The 26,742-nt window shown below is 40.5% G+C and overlaps 1 protein-coding gene and 1 non-coding gene across 5 annotated transcripts in view; both read left to right on the top strand.

Annotated features, from left to right (window-relative positions):
* sap30bp (SAP30 binding protein) overlaps positions 1-26,742 on the top strand; it is a 37,914-nt gene that overhangs the window by 7,120 nt on the left and 4,052 nt on the right. For 2 of the 4 annotated variants that reach the window (XM_069194482.1, XM_069194481.1), the window contains 7 exons: positions 6,410-6,452; positions 14,628-14,716; positions 21,936-22,027; positions 22,623-22,683; positions 24,009-24,060; positions 24,468-24,526; positions 24,646-24,696. In XM_069194482.1, the coding sequence (XP_069050583.1) occupies positions 6,410-6,452; positions 14,628-14,716; positions 21,936-22,027; positions 22,623-22,683; positions 24,009-24,060; positions 24,468-24,526; positions 24,646-24,696 (447 nt within the window). The remainder of the gene's footprint in view (positions 1-6,409; positions 6,453-14,627; positions 14,717-21,935; positions 22,028-22,622; positions 22,684-24,008; positions 24,061-24,467; positions 24,527-24,645; positions 24,697-26,742) is intronic. The other 2 variants (XM_015356745.2, XM_015356747.2) reach the window with 2 other exon arrangements.
* On the top strand, positions 9,791-9,878 carry trnay-gua (transfer RNA tyrosine (anticodon GUA)). The gene is given in 2 exon segments: positions 9,791-9,827; positions 9,843-9,878. It is a non-coding gene; the product is annotated as a tRNA-Tyr (tRNA).

Here is a 26,742-nt window from a genome sequence, read left to right on the forward strand (position 1 = left end):
CTGACGCAGCTACCCACCTGAACCTTTACCAATCATGCCTAATCCCCATCTATGAACTGGCTTGATCATTCTGTTTTCCTCCCCACTGATAGCTGGTGTGTGGTGAGCGTAATGGCGCACTATGGCTGCTGTTTCATCATCCAGATGGGGACTACACATTGATGGTGGACTGGAGCCCCCATTACCTATAATGTACTTTGAATGGAGTGTCCAGAAAATATTACTATTATAACAAGTGAAGTTGCATGGATTAATTGGTCACTTAAATGCAGCATCGTCACCTGTTCAAGAGCTAAAAACAATTATAAAGGTCTGGTAATTCAATTATTAGTTTAATTAAGAGTAGGAATGAGTAAATGGAGAAATCCGCACTGGAAGAGTCTTTGAAGATCAGGGTCAAGAATCACTGTTCTACCATCATTGCACAGTTCCTGATGCCTAGACACAACCTGTGCTCTGAGCAGAGACCTTTACCACTTGAGGCGCTTGAGAGCCCCGCCCGGCTTCTGTTGAAACATGCAGATCTTTTCTATTTTATCAGGGGATTAGGTACGAGCAGACACACAAAAAACAAATCGGTCACCTAGAGAATCAGGTTTCCTGAGTGGGAGATTTCATTGCTCCCTCCCTCGCTTCTGCGCAGGAAATGTATCAGGAAGTTGAGTGCCTAAAACAACAGGGAGGTGGCAGAGCGGGGCTGGGTGGAGGGCTAGAGGCAGTCCAATTGATACGCAAGGTCTTCTGTTGGCTTGAGTCTTATCTGGAGCCTGTTTTCTCAGACTGGGGATCTGCCTGTTAGCAGTTGGCGACCTTGCCACCAAAATACAGAGGCTCTTCAGAACTGTAAAACATTCCCTAGGGTCAGTTTATAGATGAGATCAGTGTCTTCCTGATTTTTCTCTGTCGCACTCATGATTGAATTAACCATTAGGTACTCCTCTCTCATTAATATTATATCTGTGTGAATGTAGTGTTTAAAAGCTTATAGGTTTCACATCATAAAAGGCTCCTTCACAGGTATTGATCATTCAAACGCACCATTAAAAAAAAATGAAAAAAAGGTACTGTTCCTAATAAACTCCTACTGTCTTAACTAGTAAATACCATCTTTTAAGTGATTTGTAGTCCAATGGGATTGCCAAAGGTGGTCTTGCACGAGTTCAGACTGTCCATTAGTTTGTTCACGTTGCAGGTGTCCAGGAATCTATGAACGTCAGCTGAGAGTCCCCTGCTCAGGGCCTTTCCCAGCATTATTGCATGTCCTGTGTGCTCATGGTGTATAAGGATGTTCTGAAGATCCATCTGTAATGGGTCCAGTTATATCGTGGTATGCTAAGGCCTTTGCCCTGTGGCTATGCGCAGCAAAGAAAGGCACTTTTTTTTGGAATGTGCTTTGAAAAAATCAGCCTGAGACTGAGGCTGACCACATCTGTGCCTCTTCACCTTGAGTGCTCAAGGAGGTCAGGCTAAGTTAAAATTGAGAAGCAACATGAGTTTCTACACAGCCAGACCTGCAGGCACATCTTTAGCCCTGGCAGGTGACATTACAGGGCAGCCTTTCAAGGTACAGTACTAAGGGGCAGAGGGGTGGCTCTGTGGCTGGAAGGTCGCTGGTTCGAATACCGCAGCCGGCAGAGGAATCCTACTCTGTTGGGCCCCTGAGCAAGGCCCTTAACCCCGACTGCTTCAGGGGTGCTGTACAATGGCTGATCCTGCGCTCTCACCCCAAGCTTCTCTCCCTGTCTGTGTTTCTCATGGAGCGCAAGCTGGGGTATGCGAAAAGACAAATTCCTAATGCAAGAAATTATATAGGGCTGATAAAGTGATGTTATGATGATGGGCCTGTCAGCCGAAATAAGACAAGGGACACAAGGGGGAGACAATGTGCAGTTTGTAATACACTGGCAAAACTGCTCGAATTGTAGCAGTGCAAGTATCTCACTTTCTAGGCACAAACACACAACAAACCAAATTCTACATCTGACATCGCAGTCAAATGCAGTGATTTTGAGATGATAAAGTGAAATTCAAATCTGAGGTTCTTAGCCACTGAAGATTGAAATATGCGTATTATTCAGGTTTGTTACTTCTAGGATGTCCTTATAATTTGTCACATCTTTGTCACAGGTTAAACTATCGATCTCAGTATAATGTTATTTTCTAAAGACGAAATAATCTGTCTGCAAGCAAGATTGATTTTAATTACCTTTTTTTTATTGCAGACTTGCAGACTTGCAGACTTGGGGAAAACATGTACAATGTGACAAGTCATTTGATTAATTTAAATGGAAAAAATTAGAAAAGGCAATCCTCCTAATTCTTTACATTCTGGGAACAGACTCACAGTATATTTATATAGCCCTGTAGTACATAGATCAGTTTGCGGTTGAGAATATATTGAATCGATTTTCATTCTGCTTACTTCGGCATTATCTGCCTGTTAAAACTATAAGGCTCCACGGCCGAAACATTGTTTTCTTTCTTCTTTTTTTCAGCATGGAATAAACGTATTACTTGTTCTTTTGCAGCCTACACATGCCAACGCAGCTATCCACCTGTTAAAACCTATTGCCATCTAAGCAAAGTGAAATTAGCTGAGCTAACCACTAGAGGGAGACGGCATTCAGGGCAGCTTGACCTGTTGGTTCAGTGAAAAGGGAAGTTTTTTTTCTTAGTTAAGTCCTGAGAAACTTCTCACGTCCGATATTCTTGAGCAATTGTTTATTTTGACATATTAACTGATGTAAATTGCATAGCACAGATTTTCATATGGTTGAGCGGAACGCCGCACTTTAAGAGCTCCTGCACAACCTTGACAGAGAAATGCGGGACTGTTAGGTGCCCACATCATATCTCCAAGTACTGCCTGGCATGCTGGGCTCTCTGCTCTGCCCTGCCCTAGACTCCTGGCTGCAGTCCATTCAGTCCTGCCAGTACCACATTCTCATCTGCTGGCTTTTCCTGTGATAGGTTTCCTTGTGCAGAGTTGGAGCGGCAAATAAATCCTTTTCCCAGCCCTGCTTTCGTCTTAATGCCTCCACGCCAACATTAACCCTCTCCTGCACCCTGAGAGGCCCATGGGGGCAACAAAAAGATGTAGTTCAGTTCAGTAAGTGGGCAAGTGTTTCGTTTTCCTTGCATTTAAGCAGCCCAGTTATTCCAGTCATGCGAAGACCTGCAATTCATTGCTGTATATCTGAAAAACAAAGCATGGATGTTGAAACATTTACCGTCCTGTTTTAGAAGACAAAATCAAGATTCGTGCTGATCTGTTGCGCCTGTTCTTCAGTTTTCAGTGTGAATTTCCTCCGTCAGTGACATTTGAACCTTCTCCCAGGATGCCTCATGTGTGTATCACTTAAAGCTTTTGTAGTGAACTTTGCTGTATTTTAATCACAAAATGAACAGCTTGCAGTCTTTTCATAACATGTTTTTAAGAAAATATATGCTGTTCAAAGTAATGGCATCAACCTTTTTGTATTTAGTCCCCCACAACGCTGTCATTGCACACAAATAGGTATTGCTGTTTTTATCATGGTTGTATTTAGAGTATGGTATGTAACTGTCTTCCTTGTGATTCAGTCTCCCTGTATGTTTTATAGGAAATTATTTAATTTCTGCCAACCTCAGTGGTAAAGTAACAGCCAGCAGAAGATGCTTTAGTGTCAGCACTTTGCACAGTGCAGTAATTCCGCAGTAGCAGATCTCTTTAATCTAAATCTTAATGCCAGCAGCACTGCACCAGTGAACCTAAGGCTAATTCTGCAGTTCTTTATGATGTAGGACATTGCTTGTTAGAATTGTGGCACTGTATAAATGGTTCTTTAAGAATGATTGGTGTTTTTTAGCAATTGTATCATAGTTTTTGAGCAGTTTCTGAAAAACTGCTTCTTGTTCTGGCAATGGGACCGCAGCCAATAGAAAATGTTGCATTTGTGCTTTTGGGTATAGATTTCTTGAGCAGTTTTTGCCAAAAAACAACTTTATTTGGCCAAACAAGTAAATACAGCCAAAGGTTTTAAGAACTCATAGAACATGCATCAGTATCCATACATTGTTAATCTTCATTTACATGTATGTTACTAGATATTTTTAAGGCTTTTATAAAAGTTTTTTTAAAAGTCAGTGATGTTTTAATGCAACCTATCAACTTTTATTATCACTTTTAAAATTAGAAATAAATTTCCCTTCCCTTGATTGCCTTGGGTTGAAACAAGTGTTATTACTGGGTAGACGACATCAGCAAACTGGATTTTTAACAATTAATAACAAACCAATTAATAAACGCTTGTTTAAAACTAGCGTTTCTAGTTTATGATGTATACATTAATATTGATTTGTTCTGAATTTTTTAATACATTGTCACTCGGTAATAAACAAAAGCAACTCAAATATTTTTGTTACGTTACTGTCTGTATTTGTTCTCCAGTCAGGGCTTATCGAACATTTTTGCAGCCAGTTTGCTATTCCAGATATGTGCCACTCCTAGCTCACCATCTGATCTTCAGGATGAAGGAAAAAATCGGCTTTGGAATTGTTGAAGGTTGCAGTGGTTGTGAAGGCAGCGCAATAGACAGATCTGTCTCTTCAGTCTCTTTAGCAGCTCTTTAGTCTCTTTACATCTTCTAGCAGAAATTGGCTTGCAAAGAATCGGAAGTTTAGTGACCAAGCCTCTGTGGTCAGTATCGGAAGCCCTCTAAACATTCGTTGTTTCATTGCATGTTTTAATGTTTGTTCTATGACAATCCTCACACTTTTAAATATATTTTAATATGCATTGTATCTCCTAACTTAGGTGAGGATATTGTGTTCTTGTTTCACTCTGCTTAAATGTGGAGTCTTTAAGGGTGATAATTATCATATAGAAAGTCTTTGTATTTTAATAGGTTATTTAATTCTAAAGTACATCAAGTGAAGTGAGCACAAACGTAGTGCTTATGAGCCATAAATTATTTCATTTTGTTCTTTTGTCACCTAAAATCTTAATTGCTTTGCAGTTCATAAAGTCCTTTGTGGATCCTTGGTTCCTATTCAGAAATGTATTCTTAAATGTTTTTTTTCTTTTCTTGTTATCTCTGTTTTTAAGAAAAATAGTTTATGGCACATTGTACCTCTTTCTAAATGTCTAACACACTGCATACGTCCCAAAGGTTAACAGAATTTCCAATTCTGCAATGGCTGCTGAGAACGAAAGTCTTGTTAAAAGTTAAACCACATTATATCCTTTAAAAAGGCAGTATTCTAGGACCCCTGTTCCTTAAGGGGTGCTGACATGGTGCGCTTGTTGTTTCTTAAGAAAGTGTCAGTGTTGTTGTGTAGCTTTATTACAGCCACATTTACTCTTCTAATGCATTTGGTGTGAAGGACAACCCTTTCCAAACAATACTTGGACATGCTTGTTTGGTTGCTAGGTGACGCAGGCAGCACAGGGTGTGTGAATGGGCAAACTGTTCCTCAGAGCTGTGCCCTTTGGTGCCCGGGGTCTTGGCAAGGAGTACCTTTTAAAAAGAGCACTTTGTGTAACTTAAAAAAACACTGCCTGCTGCTGTGAGATATATTCCTTCGGAAGAAAGTTTATAGCTGCTGGGATTTGACTGAGCACCACAGGCTTTATTTTTTGTTCTGGGGGGGGTTGGCCCAGTAGAGGCTCTTGGGATCAAAGTCCTGCCTCAGAAGATCAAGTCTGTGTTCTTTTCACTGGCTTGGGGCGTTGGCTCAGTCTTGATGACAAAGTAAGCTGGTTTCTCAGTGTCAAGTACTTGTAGGCAATGCTGTTTTCCCCTCCCTGGTTTTAACCCTGCTGGGGAAAGAGGCCTCTTTGCCCTTCTGCTTCTGTAAACTTCAGACATGGTGACACAGTCCTGTGCAGCCATGTGTAGGCTTGCCTAGAGGTAGTCCCATTCCCCAGGCCCAGCAGATTGGCATCTATGCAACAGGACACCTGGGAAGAGGCAATGGGGTAGATCCCAGGATGATATTGGGAAAGGCACATCAGGTTGTTAATCAGGTCATTGTGCTGGCTGAGACGTGGACAAGTGTAACCACTTAAATATGATAAGGGGTTTCTGTTACTGTGACCTAATCCACTTTTAATTAAAAAAACAAACATTTAGTCAGCAGATATAACGCCGGTGTAATTTTAGGTTTTGTCCGTTCATTTTAAGAGTATTCCGATCATTTTGCAGGATGGAGAAAAAAGTGTATTAAGTTGGCAAATTTTGATCATTAACCTTTCTACCTTTGCTGGGCTGAAAGGTTTCATGACTGTTAAGGTGAAGAAGAAAAAGGCCGATGTAAAACATGAGGCTTCAAAGTAATAAAACCAGTGCCATCCAGGTTCTGGATTCTCCTTGTTTTATATATTATTCCATGGAATAACCTAACTTCTCTTCATTTTGCTGTCTTCCAGGAGATTTCTGAAGGTGAAAAAAGGGACCCAAATGAGCTGGTTGGTGAGTCATCTTTAGTGAAGTTTATAAAGCTTAGTCGCAAACCTAAGCTTTGGAGTTGCAATCTGTCGTTTTTAATCTGCCATCTGATGTCTGTTGTGTGAGACCTCTTTTTTCCTATTTGTTTTGGAGACGTATCCAAGCTCACTAACTCTTGCTTCTTGTGAGATTTTCTGCAGGAAAGAAGATGAGTTGTAGTTGCTTAAAATTTGGCAATGTCTTTCAGCATGAAGTAGCTCACTTTTTTGTCATTTATCATAGACAACCTGAAAAAAACTCCTTCCAAAATGAGTGTCAACCTTCCTCACAATCTTTAGTTTTAATAGATAAAGGCAAATATTTTTGACGCCACATGCCTTTAGTTCATGGCATGTCACGACTACCCATTGCTAGGATCATTAATCGACAAACAAAAAGACATTGTCTAGTGAGTATGATATTTTGGTATATATTACACTTAATAAATTATTGTGGGAGATGGAGGGTGTTCATGCACTAGCACTACAAGAGACATCTGTGTTAAACTCACGCTCATCAAAAAACACGTGCCACCATACTTCTGGTCAGGGAGTAAAGTCAGACTTGTATTAACTGCCTTATAGAACAATAATTGTGTTCTAAATGACCCAAGTCCAGTTGGCCCATTGCACTAGGTTTCTAGAAGGTGGATGTCATTCACTTAATTTTCTTAAAAGCAGCGAGGGTGCAACCTTCACCAATATGGCTGGATAATGTTTCAGACTCCCTCCACTCTTTGTGTAAAGAAGCGCTCTCTTTATTTTAAATCAACCATTTTTCTCCGTACATTTTGCCGAGTTGCCTGTTGTGCTACTGAGTGTGTTTGGCTTAAAACAGCCTTCTGTGTCAGGCCCTGCTTGCCAGAGAAATCCTAGCTGCCAGGTACTTCCCATGTATACTGGATCAGATTTTCCCTGTTGGCATATTGCCCAGTGGGTGGTTTTCCTTCAGAAGATCATGCTGCTTACTGCATTACAATGTTGCTTTACAAGTGAGACAGACATCAGTTAAGCACTGTGAAGATTTAGGCGATTTTGGTCTTGGTTCTTGGTTCAATATTGCGTCTTACATGTAACCTGATCCAGGGAATTTTTACAGTGAGTGAAGGTGAACAATCCAAGCCAGAGGTGCCATGAATTATTAGACTGTTGTCGAGAACCTCCTCCTCTTGCCTCCACATGTGCATGTGGGCAGTGGAGCTTACCTGTACCAGGTGGGGTCTGGCACTCCCCTTTTCTTGGCAGAGATCATGGATCAGCTTGAGGCTGGCATCTCTCCAGCATGCTGAAAGAGCACAGACACAGACACCTATTGCCTATTATTTTTTTTAAAAGGGTCATTGGCACTCCAAAGAGCAATGCGTTTCAGATGCATTCTAACATTTAATTCTGTTTTGTAGATTGTACTTGAACAATTGCACACTTGCTGCCTCTACCTGCTTTTTTAGTTAAAGCAGGATAAGGCTGCTGGGTCTTACATATGAGAGAAGGAGAAGAAATACAAATGCAGCCTCCCCTAGTCTCCTCAGCAGTTTGAGATACAAAGCAGTACAGTCAAAAAGGCGTCTCGGGTGAAGAGGAGTAGAGAGAGGAGCAGTACAGTCAAGCAGGCGTCCCGGGTGAAGATTTCTATCTTTATCCTTTGACTTTGCCCTAGATAACATTATCTGTACCCTGGTACATGGAGTGAAATAGTGAAAACCAAAAACATAAAAACATCCTGATCCTTATGAGTTATCTTACTAACCAGTATTAAGTCCAATAAATATGAATGTTTAGATAATTAACCAGGGCAGGAAAAGATGGAGGAGCCATGCCTGCAACATCACAGTAGAGATCCTAACAATGTGGAAGTATGATGTTCTTCCAGACACCCTTGCAGCATTGTTTTTTCTAAATTCTGCACAGCATCTCTCATACAGTGAGGTGCCTTGTTGAAAAGCCTACTCTCGGTATCAAACCTGATAATCAAGAGAGAGAAAGCAGGAGAATTGGGCTGCACTTTGGATAAGGTTATATTACGCTACTTATCCTTCCAGCGATATGTTGTTTGTAATGGCCCGCACAATTGGATCACTTCAAATCACAACGAAAAAATTTTTTTATTGGGTGCTGTCTGTTTACTTCAGCATTACATCAGTGTTGTGAACACATACCAGAAACTGGAATGTTTTAGATGCTGAACAGCTTTTTGAAGAAAAAAAATTGGAATTCCTTTGCAAAGGTCTTAAGCAAAAGCCTGAAGATGTGCTTTGTTCGGCTAGACAAAGACTATGCTGAGTGCAGCGTTTTTTTTGCTGGGGTGTAATTGGTGCCTGCAGTCAGTCTTGTGGTCCACCATGTATGGGATCATTGTTTGGGGCACCAAGAAAGCAGGGCCCTGCCCAGACCACAACACCCTAGGCTGGTCCTGTCACTGACTCATGCTAAATCCCAGATGATTTATTGTTTGGGAAAGGCATGGGATGGTATGGAGACTGCAGTCCTTACTCTTACTAATTCATGAGGTTGTTTTGCCCCTCAATGCCTTGCTAATTCACCTTTTTTAAATACAATTTCCCACCTCCTCATGACCAGGTGGCTGCCTGGTGTTTAATATATGTGAGAAATGTGTAGCTTTTTAGAATAAACTACTAATAATGCATACTTTAAGGCTGATTCAGGACTCCTGCCGAATGCGACTACGTAATTCTCAAATTAAGCATATGTTTTTAAGGGCTGTGTTGGGAACTAATTTACAATAAAAATATTAATTATGAAGGAAATGAAAACTCTAGGTATGTAGTAACATGTATTTGCTGCTGTCAACAGGAAAGGGAGTTGAGAAAACATTGCTTTAGCCTGTGTTAGTGGTCCATGACGTTATGTGTAAGAGGTGCCCAGGTGAATACAAGCTTAAGCTTTAAGGTTTATGATGTAAGTGAACAAAACAGCACCTGAAATTGATTGGTTTTTTTTGAAGAGATAATGATGTGAATGTCAATGAATAGATAAAATTGCTTGGTAAATGTGATGGATATTTATTACAACACTTCATATTAGCGTGGTTGACCTTGATATTGATATTTCTGATTAGTATGAATTTAAAATTAAATGGCCAGGTCTGGTTTCTTCTGTTGTTTCTTGGTTGTTCTAATACAACCCAATCTAAGTTGAATTAGCATGAAAGTTGTTGCAACATTAGAAAACACTTATTTAGGCTTTGGATAAATTGTTCATTTACGTTACATACAGTATACAGCTTATATTTTTAAGAGATGTATGAGGTTACACAGCAGTGTGTTGCTGTAGACACTATAGCAACACTCCTGGGAATACAATAACCCTTCGATAGCTCAGTTGGTAGAGTGGAGGACTGTAGTAAGAACAGTTGGGAATCTTTAGGTCACTGGTTCGAATCTGGCTCGAAGGAAGGTGCTTTATGGGGCGGACCGGTGGCTCTGTGGCTAAGGATCTGCGCCTGTGGCTGGAAGGTTGCCGGTTCGTATCCTGTGGCCGGCAGAGGAATCCTACTCCGTTGGGCCCCTGAGCGAGGCCCTTAACCCCAACTGCTCCAGGGGCGCCGTATAATGGCTGACCCTGCGCTCTGACCCCAAGCTTCTCTGTGTGTCTGTGTCTCATGGAGAAAAGCTGGGGTATACGAAAAGACGAATTCCTAATGCAAGAAATTGTATAGGGCTAATAAAGAAACATTATCACATATTTAAGAAACCCAGTACACATTCCTTTAATTTATAAATGCTGAACCCTTCTGAAGACATGAGGACACCTGCTTCTTTATTCCACTAAGATACGCTTTACTTGAAAAACCCAACCAGAAGTTTTAGCCTTTTTGTAACTTCTGATGTGGAACATTTTTCTCTGAAAAAGTGGTGTCTGACTTGCCTGTTCAAGAGAGGAGCAGTTTCCTGGCCCCTTGGGCTGCATTTCTCTTGCACAGCAGCGTTGAGTGCTGTTGCGGTTTTAGGGCACATTTCAGAGATCTAGCGTGAGCAGGGCTGTGCTCATCACAGAGTACGATGAAGCATAGCTGCAGGGCTCTGAGTCAGGCAAGGTGAGGCCCGGCGCGGTCCTGTGAACACATCAGTCACGTTGCAGGGAGGGGCCCACAGGATGTTAATGCAATGTTTACCTGCGCAGCTGAGGAAGCTCCTTTGAGAGCCTGAGGGAACAGCAGTCCTGTCTGGACTGGAGCGTCACTGGCGCAGGGACAGCAGATGCGTACAAGCTGCGTCCGTCTCTTTCGGGAAAACAAGCCAACCAGTGTAGCGGCCTGTGATGTCTACCAAGTCACGATGACCGCAGCGCGAGAGGAAGCTGTTCACACAGAACATCCTTGTTTCCATATCTAATCTGTTCACCTTACCTCACCACCACACCCTAACTCTTGTGTTGGTAGCTTTGCCCTTATCTGAGTCTCCAGTACCTCATGATAAACTAGTTATTTAAAATGCATTTTCATTATAAAACATGTATTATTACTGGTTACTCTGCTTCAGAGATTGAAATACTGAATTGCTTCCCTTCTTATTAGTCCTATGCAACTGTGAAAAACGTTTAAAGAACAAAAACACCAGTTTTTAGTAGTAGATGTGTATCTGTCAATTGGAAGCTGCAGTCAAAACCATCAGGCTCAGTGGGACTTTCTTGATAAGGCACCTTGGTGCATTATGTACTTAGATGTGTGCGTTTTTTAAATACATGGGGTGTCTGCCACGCATCTAGATGTTTTATCCTGAGCCATCCTTCTGAAGGGGCAGTCAGTGTTAGTTGCACATGAGCTTTATCACAGCTGTACATGGTCCATTCTTGGTGGAAGAGAGTGTCACTGCTATTACGTCACTGCTGAATAGTAAAAGCCCTGGAATTCTGATAGCTCAGAAGAGCAAAGTCAATGTTTATCAATCTGAAGATACACTTGCACATTTCTAAGTCTTTAAAACTGAGATTAAGAACACTGTTTTGTAAAGGCAACTTAAGAAATAGGATACTGGAATAAGATACCTGATTGAAATGGGCTTTTAGTTTACTTTTTGTCTTTTTGAGCATTGAGTAGCCACTGACCTTTTAATTCACAAGGAATTCAGTAAGTCTTAAGTCTGCTCCATGCTGTAGTACACAGTTATGTTATGCTTCTCACCATTAGGCTGGGAGAGAGGGGGTGATTCCTAACAGTTGGATCAACGAACGCACATTCACTCGTTCTGCGTACCCAGATGCCCCGGGGATATCTGCCAGATCCCCGTCTTGTGGCGTCTGGATAAAAAGATTGGGACTGATGAAGTCAGTTCTGTGCAAACCGTACAAAAGCCTTCTTGAGAGATATAATGACACGCAAAAATGCGAGGCCTCTAGTCACAAAGATCTTGCTCCAGAGACAAGTCCCAACACTCCCTGGCAGCTCAGATTCAGTGCGGGGCAGATCAGTTGAAACACGTTTGCACAGCAGATTCCTCAGGCAGGAGCTCCACTCTGCTTTGCTCAGCTAGCTCCCGATGTTGTACCTTGTTCAGGAGAAATTCCAAATCCCAAATTTTCATTACCGCTTCAGCATCTGCTTTTGTGTCTCAGAACTGGCTGCTACACACCTCCTTCTAAAGAAGTGCAATTAGGCTACAGTTCTGTCTTTATTGATAGATGTATTCACTTCATTTCCTGACCTGTGTCAGAACTGTAGCCTAATTGCACTTTTAGAAACAGTTTGAATTCACTCACCTCTATCCCAAGGCCTTTCTCTCTCCGTCTGGCCACCTTCCTCTCCAGTGCTTACAGAGAGATTCTACTTTATTGTGATCCTTATTATTTGGCTTTCACCTTCCATTGTAATGCTAAAGTTATGTGTTTTTGTTCATGCATTTTCTAACTACCTGTTCACGTTCGTGGGGAGAACATAGGGTTCAAACAGCACTCCAGCAATTGAACCCAGTGCTCCAGTACTGCAAGGCAGCAATGCTAACCACCTCCCGGGCAACCCTGGCGTCCGTATTTTAAAGTCACTTTTTAAAAATGTGTTTGTTGTATACCCATCCAATTTGAAATTGTCACCTGGGGCTCTACTCTCCAGTAATGACTCATGTGGCTACACGGGGAAGATGTGGATTACCCGACACATTCCATTGACACTCCCATTTGTTTTACACTTTGCAAACACTACGGTGCCTTCCAGGAGAGTTAGTGCAGATTGCAGGAGCAGTATGTCCAGCACACATGACACTGCAAGCCAGCAGGCTCTCTGGAGGTCACAGTTGCCGTTTCAGCAGCTGGACCTTGCTAAACAGTGCCTACCCTACCCAGGCAGCATTCTGCCAATTGTGCTTCTGCACTTCAGGGTTTCCCCTCACTGTTCGGCTAGTGACCTGACCGAGCTGCAACCAGTGAGCCTAGCCTGCACTTGGAGGGAACATCTTTACTCGTAGCACCTCTCGGGAGTCCCCTAAAGGTCACCGATTTGTCGCTGATAGGATTTTATCCTGGTTGCTTCGTGGGCTCTGAGCATACTCAGTGTCCTCACTAGACAGTGGATAACTCCTTCACACCAAAACACACTGGGTCCTCGGCAGTGGCAGAATTTTCCTTCTGTAACTCACCCAGCCCTCAGATCCCTGTTATATTGAATTTCATATTCAGCTTGAAGTTTATGCTAGTGACTGTAGATGAATCCAATTATAAATGTAGGTGGAGGTGTCTGATGTTGAAGCTATTCGTTGTATGTCAACCACTTCAAAACTTGCATGGTCCTCCGGATGTTTAGAAAGCATCTACAGTGAAGCTTTGATGAGCACGTAGCTCCCTAGTTTCAACATTTCCAACCTGCACACCTGTAAATCTGTTTTCTAGGTTAAAAACACTTTGACGTTGTCGAGATGACGCCTTGTATTAACTCGGTCTCCCCTGGGTTTTTTTAAAATCTGTCGTGCAAACGTTTTAGCTTCAGAAGTTACAATATACAATACATGTAGAAGTATCAACAGTGTATTTGTGTCTTTACCATTTCTGCACCTTTGATTGTTGTAATACAGATTAGTGTGGTTGAGCAGAAATCAGGCCGATCATGTATCATGAATGAATGTTCATATTGACGGCTTTTATCCGCACAACATAAATGATAATTAAACAGCCAGTTTGAAGTGTTGCATTAGCTACTTTATTACAGTTATTAAATGTAATACACTCATTGTCATGTTGATGAAAAGAGAAGAATAATACAGAGGAGTGGTTTCATTCCCAGTCTAACTTCCTAAACTGACTCCGCCTGTCTGTCTCTCCCTCTCTGTGCCCTCCTCTGGCGAAGTGGATTCTGTTTCACAGTCCTGCACGCAACAGCACCTCCAGGCAGGCAAAGAAAGAGAGGCTTTCCTCATTACACACCACTGAGTAGAGCACAGGACCCCCCAACTCACTCCCAGACCTTCAAGGGCTTCATTCCCCTTCTCTTCCGAGACCTTTCACAACGTGTCTGTCTCTTTTCCTACTGTTGTAAAAGCACCTTTAATCCGTATTAATTCATTAACATTCTATCAGCTTCTGCTTAGATCACCCTGCGGAGAAATATTTTGGCATTTACTGACGTACATTAAGAAATAAATCACTTGGTATCGGCACATTTCCAGAATGTCCACTTGTGTTAACCTAATTCAGACTTTCACTCCCTTAATTGCCGTAATTATTGACACAAAATTACCGTCTGTAGGCAGTGACTACAAAAATCCATAAAACAAAAAAGGATCAGGGCTTTGCAAACCATGATGGTTTACCAATTGTGTAAATCATAGAAGAAAATAAGGAAAATACTTCAAGCTCCGTTTATAACTTCCAACTCCTAAGTAACCCGAAGGTCAGAAACTACATTAACCCAAAAGACTGACTGCAAGCCACTTACTGCATGTACTGCATTGTAGAAATGATGTATTCATGAAGCTTTTTCATGAACCATGTTAAAGACATTTGCCAATTTTACATTAATTTTACACTAATTTATTCATACTTGATTTTAATATACCAGTACCATGAGTTGTGATCACTCATTAGAAGATTTATTTTTTTCTCCAGCATCCTTTTATCAGCTGAGGACTTCGGTTTAGCCAAAAAAGCTTCTCGCCAGATTACGGACATCATCACAATGATCCTAATTTTTTGTTGTTGTTTTGGTTCCGTTTTGCAGCTCAGTTCTCGGAGCGGGTGCGTAACATGTCCCCCGACGAAATCCGGATCCCCCCTGAGCCTCCAGGGCGGTGCTCGAGCCACCTGCAGGTCAGTACGGAGCACCCATTGCCAATTGTTTCTGCACCTACCGAATTTGAAATCGCTTATTTTCTATTTCCCGTATCTCGGCTCATGGCTGGTAACCCTGTTGACCACACGTGGGGGAGAAAGAGAAAGTGCTGGCAGACTCCTCTGACTCCACCTTCCAGCCAATTGATTTTTAACACCTCACTGGCAACAAGGCCCGCAATCAGAGGGGCAGTGCTGATTGGAGGTCTCTGATTGTTTTATGACATGGTACCTATCAAGATCTCAACTCCTCCTAGAACCAGTGTAGGGTACAAAGAAAGTCTCTGATCTTGGAGTCTTCTGTGCACCCGGCAGAGCAATCTGGAGAATTCTGTTCAAGGCTGTGCTTATCTGGCACAGTCTGCTTGTTGAGAATTTCCCATTGAGAAATCAGGTTTTCTTCCTTTAAAATGAGGTATAGAAGCTACACCGGAACTATTATTGTACCAGTTAACTATGTAAAATTTAGATTCTGAATGTGTTTTATCTGATTTGTGTTATTGTATGCCCAAGTATCCTTTTGAGTCAAGTGATTTCAATGCTGTGAAAATCTTAAATGTTTTAAATGGGTTTTGTTTGTTGAATAAATTAACTTATAAGCCTACACTCCCATAACATTCCTGCATGATTGCTAAATTGTTTCATACTTTTTATAATACCAGCAGTAAGGACTATTATTTGAAGACTTATATACTGTTTTGGCACAAAACTAAAAATGATATCTCCCACACAGCGGTGCAAAACATTTTCTAAACCACTGTCACATAATTTTAAAGCTTCCTGCTTCTTTTATTGTCAGTGATAACTTTAGACATTTTCAAATATTTATTGAAATGTCATAACTGATTCTTAATGCATAGATAAAAAGTGAAACATTATAGGTGAATATTAATCATAGAATGGAAGACAAGTTTGATGTACACACTCCGTTTCACACCGTCCTGTATGATATTTTGAAATATCAGCAGGGTGGTTTGTAAGTTTTCTTTATAATGTTAAATTATCTATATTAATGGTACTACACAGGTTTCATGAATTTGGGGTAATGGACAGAATCATAGAATGCTTGGAAAAAGCAGGAAGTGTAAATGTGTACAAGTATGCAAAAAAGATCTTAACAGCGGTTGATGAATATTCCTTTCTGAGGTTATGTTTCATAGCCCCTAAGTTTCATTCAGTTTCAACAAGTCTATATCAAGAAAGCTATAATCAGATTGTTTTTGTAGGAAACTGCTTGTAGGCAAGTATGTTTCCTTAGTTTGCTTTTTGAAAGTACGTGAATGCTTAATGTTGTGTGGTCTGTAATTTACAAGTTTTAACGTGACTCAGAGCTACAGAAGTACTGAAGTGCAAAGTCCAACAGAACAGTTCTGATCTTAATATTGATTTTTTTTTTGTTCAACAGTTGATTCATTTCTGATTCATTAAATAAACAACTGTATCCTGTTTTGCGCATTATTAAAGCTTATGAAATATACTTTGATTATGCATAGTCATCAGAAAATTACATATCTTCCTGTTTTCAGAAAGCAAAAGACTAATACATACCAGAATTTATCACCTAGATTTGTTTTTTGTGTACAGCTATAGTTTTTAATTAATGGAAAGTGATGTTGTGCCAAATATTTGAATTCAGTCTTAGGATGTAAAACGTCCGTTTTAAATGTTTTATTTAATAATGTGGTAGCACTGTAAAATTATTGCCACAACTGTAGCAATAGCAATCTTCAAGGTGCAAATTAATCTGTTACTGTTTTTACAAAAATATTAGTAATTATCAGGTAAAATTTTACTGTAAAATTTCTGCAAATTCTAGGAAAAAATAAATAATTGTAATACTTCACTATCGCATTAACAAATTACATAATGCTAGTTTTGGGCCATGGTTTTTTAAATTTCTAAAAAAGTTTAGACATTGTACACAGTTTATTACTGTAAAGGACAAAGGTGTTAGAAGCACTTTTACATACTCTGTTTAAAAAAGAAATGTAATCTTTGTAGAGGTAATAATAACACTGAACTACACTGTTTTTTCTACATTATACGTTTTCTAATCTTTGTTTTGCATTGAGAAGACAGAGGAGTGTGCCGACATCTGCATGAATCCTTGAGATCAGTACACTTGGCGTGCGATATGTGTTCCGCTGCAGATGTACCCAGGCCAGACTAGCAGATTCCTCAGGATACAGTCATGATCTTAAGTGTGAGAAATTCAGACTGCACTGAGCTTTAAACTAACACAGCACAGATAAGCAAGAAGCAATAATCTGCATCTGGCTGGTGGTGCCGAAGTGAGATTTACAGGCATACTTTGTTCTAGAAACCAGGAATGCTATCAGGATTAGGCAATCTTTGATCTGTTTGCTATTCAGTTTGGTAAAGTCAGTCACTTCATGTTATCCTACTGAGGTGGTTGTGCTGAAGATCATAAATGTTTCATTAAAGGCGCTGATTTGGGATGGGTATTTACAAACCTGGTGACATCAAATGTTACGTTCTGCAGGATAGATTTTGTTTCTTACCTGCCTTTTAACAGAATTTTATCCAAACTCTAGTTGTAGGTCTTTTTTAATTGCACTGGTGCAGTGCCTGTACACTAAGTTTGAAGATAATTATTGCAGCTACCTGTGTTTCACCAGTTACGGTTTTATGTTTTAATTACTTTTTTTATCAGTTTGTATTTGGTAGGTGCATAAAGACAATAAAATCAGTTTTTTTAAGCATTGTTAAATATATATAAGCTGCTGTTCTTATCTTTTGAGCAGCCACCTCTCTGTTGGGGTATTATTAATGTGTTTGTAGAAGTCTGTAAAGACTAGTGATCTTGATCTGGCACTAAATACATGCCATTACTGTGCCATTTGTCATAGCTCTATTTTCTCCCCTAATCTCTGCAGAACTCAATTCTGTTTGAATCAATCAATCAAAGTTTTATCAAATGCAAAACAATACAGCGTGCAGCAGTAGTTGCTGGCAATGACTTGTCTTTTCTGCGAGCTCACTGGGGGGTGTAAAACTCACAAAATAAAATTGACAAAATAAGGTTACATAATGAATAAAAGAATCTCAGACAGAGCTCAATATAGAGCTGCTACAGTATGTGTCCAGGGTGTATGCAATACATTATGTCCAAGTAGTGCAGTATGCGGAATACAATGAAAACTGTATGTCCATGTAGCCATTATGGGTGATTTGCTGAAGTAACTGCAGCTTGGCTATTTAGCAGTCTTATTGCCTGGAGGTAGAGGCTGTTCTGAAATCTGTTAGTCTTTGGCTGAATGCTTCGATACCGTTTACTGGAAGGTAGGAGAGACTGAGGTCCTTGAGAATAGACCTGGCCTTTTTAAGACATCTGGCTGAGTAGATATCCTGGATGTTTGGTAGCTCACAGCTGGTAATGAGCTGCGCTGACTTCACCACACTCTGCAGTACTTTGCGATCCCGGGCGGAGCAGTTCCCATACTAGGCATCGATGCAACCAGTCAGGATACTCTCAATAGTGTATCTTGAACTTGATTCCTTTGATAATGCTATGATAATATATTAAACTCAAATAACTATTCTCAGGTCCACAGCTTCAAAGAAAATATATTTGTTAATGGTCAGAGAACAACTAACATTACTCAAGTTGTTTTAATTCTAGAAACCAGTTCCTCACAGAACATTTCATCATTATAAAGTGCTTCAAGAAACAAAAATCACAAATTTAAATTGCTAGTAATATTTAAAAGTTCTGTATGTTTCTATCTTAAAAGATTGCTAATGTACTAATTAATGTGCATCAACTCGTATCATTTTTTTTCCTTGGATACAATTCTTCACTTATATTCTACCTAATATAAAAACTGTTTACTTGTTCAAATCAGTGTGTCACCCTTAATGTAATAACCTGTTACCTAATTAAACTGCCAATCAAATGACTGTATCATTCTGGGCAGATGACGGTTGATGAATTATTTCAAGCAGCAGTCTACCTAGGGAGCTTCTGCGAGAGCAGTATAGGAGAACACCTCAGTGTTATGACTTGGCGTAGCACTCCAATCTTTATGACTAATATCCTGTCAAAGATGAACAGGAACACCCATACAGAAAGGAAGGGCGGGTATAGGAATTGTTTTCGGAGTTTTGCAGTACAGAACTAGCAACTCCAAATTGTCATGGTTACCCTTCTAGCAGAGAAGTGTGCAGCAATTGAAATTTCCTGTTTTTTCAGTTCCCTGATGTTTTTGTTTCTATTGCTCCATATATATTCTTGAGTGATTCTTCTTCTGATCTATGTGCGCCTCTGACTTCCCCTTCCACCCCGAGAGAGATCTTTCCATAGCTGAAGTCAGATCTTAAAGGAAGACGTTTGTTTGTTTTGATTAAATTAAGAATCGGCAATTGCTATTATTCTCTTTCCGCTGCTGTTTGGCATCTCCATTTATTTGCGGTGCTGCATCCTTTGTTCTGACACATGGGCACATGGCCCATTGTCTGAAGCTACACTGTGATTCACACTCATGCGAGGGCTGAGGTATCAGGGGGCAGACTGGACAAGAAGGAGTTCCTTCTTATAGCAATGCAAACATGCAGGCGCCTGGCCAATGATTCTGGCCAAATGTGAGTCAAGCATGGCCAGTTCAGATCACAGTTGTGTGGTAATAACCTAGCTGAAGTTAAAGCCACTGCTCTGGTGTGCTGGTTCACCTTGCTTTGAACGAGAAGCTTGTGCCAATTGAGCTTCACAGGTGCCTGCAAAGGGTTTCAGTTTTAAGTGATGCTGATCACTGCTTTAAATGTGCGTTATGTGTGTACTGTATGACAATTCTGGACCTTTCAGTTCAACTGTTGTAGAGTTTCCTTTAAGAATAAGATGGAGAGCATTCCTTATCAAAGTGGGTACACATGGCTGTAAACCCAGTTAACCCCATTCATTTTGCTCTTTTTAAAGATCATATAATCAGTCCATCTAGTATAGGTGCCTTTAAATTCAATAAAGATTTTATTTTCATGTCCTCTGTTGCTCAGCCTAATGCAAGATGGTAAAGGTAAGAACCCTTTTCCTGTGGTCTGGAGGCATAAGACCGAATCTTGTCTCAGTATCCGTGTTCAAGTTTAAGAAATGTAGTTTAGACTTGTGCACGTTTTCGTCTTTGAGACTGTTTTGCCGACAAATACTACTTATTTGTTAACTCTGCAGGCAGATCACATTGGAACATTTCTGCATGAAATGTCTGCTGAACAACCTGTACTTATTTGCCCGTACACTGTATCACATTAGTCATTACAGTCGTTAGTGAGCAGGAAGGTACTGCATCACTTCATAATTCGCACAAACGCTCGCCCGTGGCAACACCAGGGGATTGCACAAAAGTTCATGATTTTGTGCTTAATTTGAAATTGGAACATTTTTCTATACCATCAATTAATTTATTTTGTTACCAAGATTTACTAACCAGTCTGAGAAATTAGAACAGCAATTCCCCTTTAACAAGGGAAGGAAGCTTTCTATTCTTATATTTGGAAATATAAACTATTTAAAAGTTGGTAACATTTAAATTTGAGTGTTCCTGAGTGCCCAGAAGTCAAAAATGCTGTTTTTAAAGCTAGCTTTTGAAGATAGTATTTCATATTTCTTAAAGAGGAGAGTATTGCGTATACCTAGAGATCTCTTGAGCTTGGCTGTCAAATATTGCCCTCAGGTATTAAAATCAGTGGAAGCACAATAGCCTCTTTCACAGCACCCTTCCCAGAATGCAGTACCATGTTTGGGGTCAGCCTAGTGCAAACACTAACCTTGAAACTGCTGAAAACTAGAAGGTACCTAGCAATCTGGCATCTGTGTTGGGGGATCATGTCTGTAAGAAACCAAAAAAGCTGATTGTCCTGAAACAAATCCCTATTACAAGGGTGTGAATAGTCCAAAATACATGCTTTAGAGAGATGATGTCTCATTTTGTTAGGGGAACAAATTTAAATGATGAGGCATTAGTCCAGGAAACAGAGCAAGAAAATAATTCAAGCTTAAGCTTTATGGCTTTATATGTTTATGCTCAGGATGCCAGTAGACCTATCAGTCAAGAGAAAAAGCCACTGACTGTCCTATAGATATAACTTCAAACCAAAATCCTACTTAAAGTGACTGTTCAGTCATAGGTGTTGATATGTAGTTAATTTATTTCTCTTATTGTCTTGCCCAGTTTGGATAGGAATGCCTACTAAACAACTTATTGTACAAATGTTTTTTAGTACAACGCTGTTCCTCTAACAAGAAATAGGAACAAGGCAGCATAGCTTGTGAGGCTTGTCATGACCTCCGTGAAGGAGCTGCCAGTCCTCCAATCTCTGTAAATGTCTGCAGAGTAGTCTATCAAAACGAATGAATGGCTCACTGGGTGGGTGTCAGAGCAGCCTGTCATCAGCCTCATAACGTGTCTTTAGGTCTACATGAAGCCTTTACAATTGGTGATACCAGTTTGTCTGGGAATGGAATAGAAAAATAGAGATTATACTTTTTTTAGAAATGTCTCAAGACTTTCTGATCATTTAAAAATTTGAATTGGTTATGAGTGAGTTTCCTGCAGTGGTAAGTATTGCCGCCTTGCAGCACTTGGGCCCTGGATTTAATTCCGGAACTGGGGTGCTGTCTGCGTGGAGTTTGTATGTTCTCCCTGTGTCTGCAGGGGTTTTCTCTGGGTACTCCCATTTCCTCCCACAATCAAGAAAACATACTGGTAGGTTAATTGGCTTCAAGGAAAATAGACACATGCACACTCACACCAGGGTCAGTTTCCCTTGTGATGGACTTGTGTCATGTTCAGGGTGTATCCCTCCTTGCGATCATTGCTGGCCATTATAGGCTCCGGCTTTCCAGCAACTCTGAATTGGAAGAAGTGAGAAAATTGAACTCGCAGCGGAATTAAAGTGATGGTCTGCAGAGCCAGGGAGTCTCAGAACTGACCCTACATAAAATACAGTTCCTGAGATGTGAACACGAGAACTGTGAGAATAAGTCTATAAAATTGTACTTCACGACTCAAGGTTCGGCTGGTGCAGATAAACAGAAATGGGGGAGCAAAGATCTGGATTTATGATTTTGGCATTATGTGATTGTTTCTTTTTATGAAGAGATGTTTGCTGTAGATATTGGACCAAGCGTGGATTGTAGATTTTCTCCCTTCAGTTGGTGGGCTTATAACTGTTCCTTATCTTCCAGGAGAAGATCCAGAAGCTGTATGAGCGGAAGCTTCATGGCGACTTCGACACCAACAGCCACATCCAGAATAAGAAGGAGTTCCGGAACCCCAGGTACCTGCTAATTACCATCTCTGCCAGCCCATTTCCCAGCATGCCCTAGAAACCACATCATGTGAGACTGCTGCCCACTGATACAAGCACTGCATACACTGTGTATTACTTGATCCGTTTTCATCTGAAAAGAAGTTTTGCACTTAATCAGAAACAGGATATTTGGCCTGAAGATACCTATATTGCCCTCTCTGTTGATTTTTGCTACCAAAGGGCTCATAATTCAGGGAAACATCCAGCAGCAGTTCTTCAGGTTTACATTCCATCATGTCGGTGTCACTCAGGTCCCCACCCAGAACACATGAGGAGGTTTCCAAACAATAGGTTGTCAGTTCACATCATCTTGCTGTCATGTTTTTGACAAAACTGCTTTTTAAAGTCTCTCCGGTAAAGGAAAAATCTAATTCTGATTCAATACAAACAGTTGTCAGAGACTTATAAGAGCAGAAATAGCTCAAAGTGCTGAATGCACCTTAATTACACGACCAAGACAGCCATTGTGTATTGCAGTATATACTTAAATACTCATGTTAGCAACATCTGATGTGCATCTTTCCTCATGGTCAAGGGCCTGGTTTCTGCTTTGTATTTTCAGTATTTATGAGAAGTTGATCCAGTACTGTGGCATTGATGAACTGGGCACAAACTACCCTAAGGTGAGGCATGTGGAGGTTATGCTGTCTCAATGTTAGCCCTTTCAAATCGCAGTCACATAATTTTTTTTTTTTATTTTGGCGACTCCTGCCACTTGTGAAGCAATGAAGAAAAAGTTTGGTCATTTGAGGTTGTGTGGTGTGCTTAGAATTTGGAGCTGTTTCATTCGCAAGTGAATAATGTTTAATCCTTCTAATCTCCAGTCATGTGTTTGATTAAAATGAGTGTTGGATTGCTCATCTAATTATTTTAAATCCCCGGACAGAGGATCTTGTTACATTTATCACAGAAAAATGTGGAAATGGGTTGTTCACCCATAGAAATATGATGTTTTGTCTTGGGTCTAATTTCAAACACAAATTACATATGCACGTATTCCTGACTTTATGGGGGCTTCCTATTGATTATCAATCAGTTTACTGTTCTACACTCCACTGAAACCAAGCTCCCACACAGGGTGATGGACTTGATACAAATAGTTCTTGCGCTATTTAATGGTGTGTGGTTTCTAAAAAATAATAATTTACATTGTGAAGAAATCCCCACTTTGTTTCTCTGTCAGGATTAGCTGACTTTGAGGGGACATTCTCTCAGGTTTTATCACCACAGTAATAGTAATACATGCACACATCAGCGTCTGTAAATCCATTTTTAAATGATGGTGACCACAATTCTGTCTTCTCTCTTAATCTGTGTGTATGTGCATGTACAGTGTCTGTAGACACTCACACTCAGCCATTGAAGCTGATACTATTATGACATTCAATAATTAACTGGATGAGATCCTTAGATCAGTTAGCTACCCAAAACTAAATGAGATAGGGGGGCCAGATAGTCTCCTTTTGTTTGGAGGCATAACCCTCAAGCTGAGTTACTATATTATGTTAAAATTATGACCTATTGAACTGACTGATAAGGTTTCACGGTGAGCAATGCTGTGTCTGTAGATGTTCATCTGGAGACTGTCGTTAAATGTCTTATCAGATCTGTGATATTCTGTTGAAATCAGTTGTACCACACATGACTCTGCAATGAGACCAACATTCAATCATGTGCAGCCCCATGGTATCTGCAATTTTTTATTCTTCTCAAGTGTAGGTTTGTTATAAAGCTAATCCTCTGTAAAAAGTCAAGTGGGAGGTGGTTTATTTTGTGAGCCGGTAGAACTCAAGTTTTTTTTGTCCTTACTGTATTACCGTCTTAAAATGAGTTTTATGTCACTGGTTTGTGGTTTGGTTTGTGGTCAGTCTGAAACATTCACACGAGTACAGTTTTACAAAAGTGCTTTTCTTTGGCTTTTCCTGTAATGGTTTCTTTTCTCACACAGGACATGTTTGACCCCCATGGTTGGTCAGAGGACTCTTACTATGAGGCTTTAGGTACAGTGTAACCTGTCCTATTTCTTGTTATTGTAGTGGTAAATTCAGATCTTTTCAGACCAGTTATCTATTAATAGAGCAATTCCCTTCTCCCTGGCTTTCAGGTATTTTTTTACAGTACCATTCGAGTTTAAATTAGTTTTGTGTCTGATTATACCTAATGCATAACAACTTAGTACCTGGGTATGTCTGAGTGTTGTTCCAGGCGAATTTCATTCTTATACTTTCATCACAATCCTTGCAGCTTGTTTATCTTGTTAGTGTTTTGGGACACTATTGCGAGACGTTTCATTAATCTTTTGATTATTGATTATAACATTTCATTAATCCTTATTCTTTTTTAAAGCTCCTTAATTTTATTTGAAGGTGTTACAGTCTTGTTGATGCTCTGTCTCTCTTACCTGCAGCTAAAGCCCAGAAGGTTGAGATGGACAAGCTGGAAAAGGCCAAGAAGGAGCGCACAAAGGTGGGTGTCTCTCCTTCCCACCGCCTCTGTCCCTTGTGAGCATTTTTTGGACCAGAATGTTTTCTGTTGTATGCACAGCAAAATCAGCCATCTTGTTCAATGACATGATCTCTCGCCAGCAGCCATATCACCCTGCAACTCACAACTGGCAGCCAACTGAAGCTCAGCAGGTGTGAGCCTGGGTACCTGGATGGGAGACCTGCTGGGAAAAACTAAGGTTGCTGCTGGAAGAGGTGTTAGTGGGGCCAGCAGGGGGCACTCACCCTGCAGTCTATGTGGGTCCTAATGCCCCAGTATAGTGACGGGGACACTATACTGTAAAAAAGGTGCCGTCCTTCGGATGAGACATAAAACCGAGGTCCTGATTCTCTGTGGTCATTAAAAATCCCAGGGTGTTTCTTGAAAAGAGTAGGGGTATAATCCTGGCGTCCTGGCCAAATTTCCTATTGGCCTTTACCAATCTTGGCTTCCTAATAATTCCCATCTATGAATTGGTTTCATTACTCTGTTCTCCTCCCCACTGATAGCTGATGTGTGGTGAGCGTTCTGGCGCACTATGGCTGCCGTCACATCATCCAGGTGGATGCTGCACATTGGTGGTGGTAGAGGGGAGTCTCCATTACCTGTAAAAAGCTTTGGGTGGAGTGTCCAGAAAAGTGCTATATAAGTGTAAGCAATTATTATTAATTATTAATATCTGAATATATTGAGGAGAAATATTTGGATTACAAGAACCTTTTTCTTTAAGTAGAAACGAATACTGAAGCTAGCATGTATCATTAAACTCTAAATTAAATTTAAAAAGTTCATATTTTGCCTTTTATCCATTAAATCATTTAGAGAATCTCACAGCTTATCCTAGAATTTTAAAAAAACAAATAGGTAATGATCTTCAATATTCACCAAATTCAACTGGTTTAGTAATAATAGCATTTTGTTATTTGTATATGTTGCCGTGCTAAGTTTCTTCAACCTGGAAATGTGCTAGTGTGGCCTCTTATCCCCTTTATCTTTGGAATTTAGTGTAAAGCTGGTATTTGTGTCGTGACTCACGCCTCCTGAGACTGTAGACTGACCGATTGTTCTGAGGCCCACTCTCCTCTTGGAGTGGCCAGTGCAGTGCCCTGAAGCCCAACCCATGAATATCTCCCTGGAGCTTCTCACGACACTGCCAAGCCTTTAGCAAATTCAAGTGTCCGTTATGTGTCATAATTGGAGCAGTGGGACCGACGATGACTAATCGCCTCAGAATGCTCTTGATCTGAAGCCTGCCTTTGTGAATAAGACTGTTGCAGCGAAGCACTAAACTGCGGTTTTCTCTCCTGCTGGTCACATCAGCCCAGATAAAAACAAAACTCATTTCCTTGGCCCATTAGGTGAATCTTGTATGAATCAAGTAATGCCCTCTTTATTGCCAAGGAAGTAGTTGTTGCTCAAAGACTGGTATGTACAGGCCCGTATTTATCACACCCCATTACCAGTTACACAGCAGTATCTCCTGTTCAGCTAGATAGCTGGAATTGGGATCATGGTTTTTAAAGGCAAAGCTTGAAGAGGAGTTAATTGTAATTTGTATATGCATGGGATATTTGCATGGACCAGTTTGTTTTCTGTAAAAAACAGAGCATTGAACAGTTTTGCGTGCTTTAACAGCTTGCATATGCAAAAAACAAAACTGATTAAAGCGAACGTGTATCAGAACAGAGAACATTAGTCTTCTGCTGGACATAACTGTGATCTGTGAGCAATATAGCAGCTATTCACGTGATAATTAATAGCAGCTCAGAGTGTGGTAGGTTGAAAACGGCAGCCTCATATTTAATGAGTTTTCATTTTGAAAGGTGGACTGAAAAGTAACGGAAAGTCTCTTATCCTGGTGAGAGTTTCTGCCATTCAGGTAGAAGCATAGTTCATAAGACAGGACGCAGGACACAGCGTACATGTCAGTCCATTGGATGTCCATGGCGAAAAAGGGCCAATCAGAGCAGCCAGTCAAACTCAGCCCAAATGTCTTTAATTAAAAGCAAAACACCACTTCACCTTAAGCTACCCCACTGCTTAAAATCAAGTGTTTATCCATTAATTTTTGTTATTAAACTATACTTAATTTTCATTAATGTCTTAATTCAGTGAAGGGTAAGGTATTCCGGTTAATTCGTTTAAGAGACAGAGGGTGTCTGCGGGAGGTGACTGGTGTTTAGTGCAGGTCTTGGACA

Source organism: Lepisosteus oculatus, chromosome 9 (assembly GCF_040954835.1).
Source record: "Lepisosteus oculatus isolate fLepOcu1 chromosome 9, fLepOcu1.hap2, whole genome shotgun sequence".
Classification (NCBI taxonomy): Eukaryota; Metazoa; Chordata; class Actinopteri; order Semionotiformes; family Lepisosteidae; genus Lepisosteus; species Lepisosteus oculatus.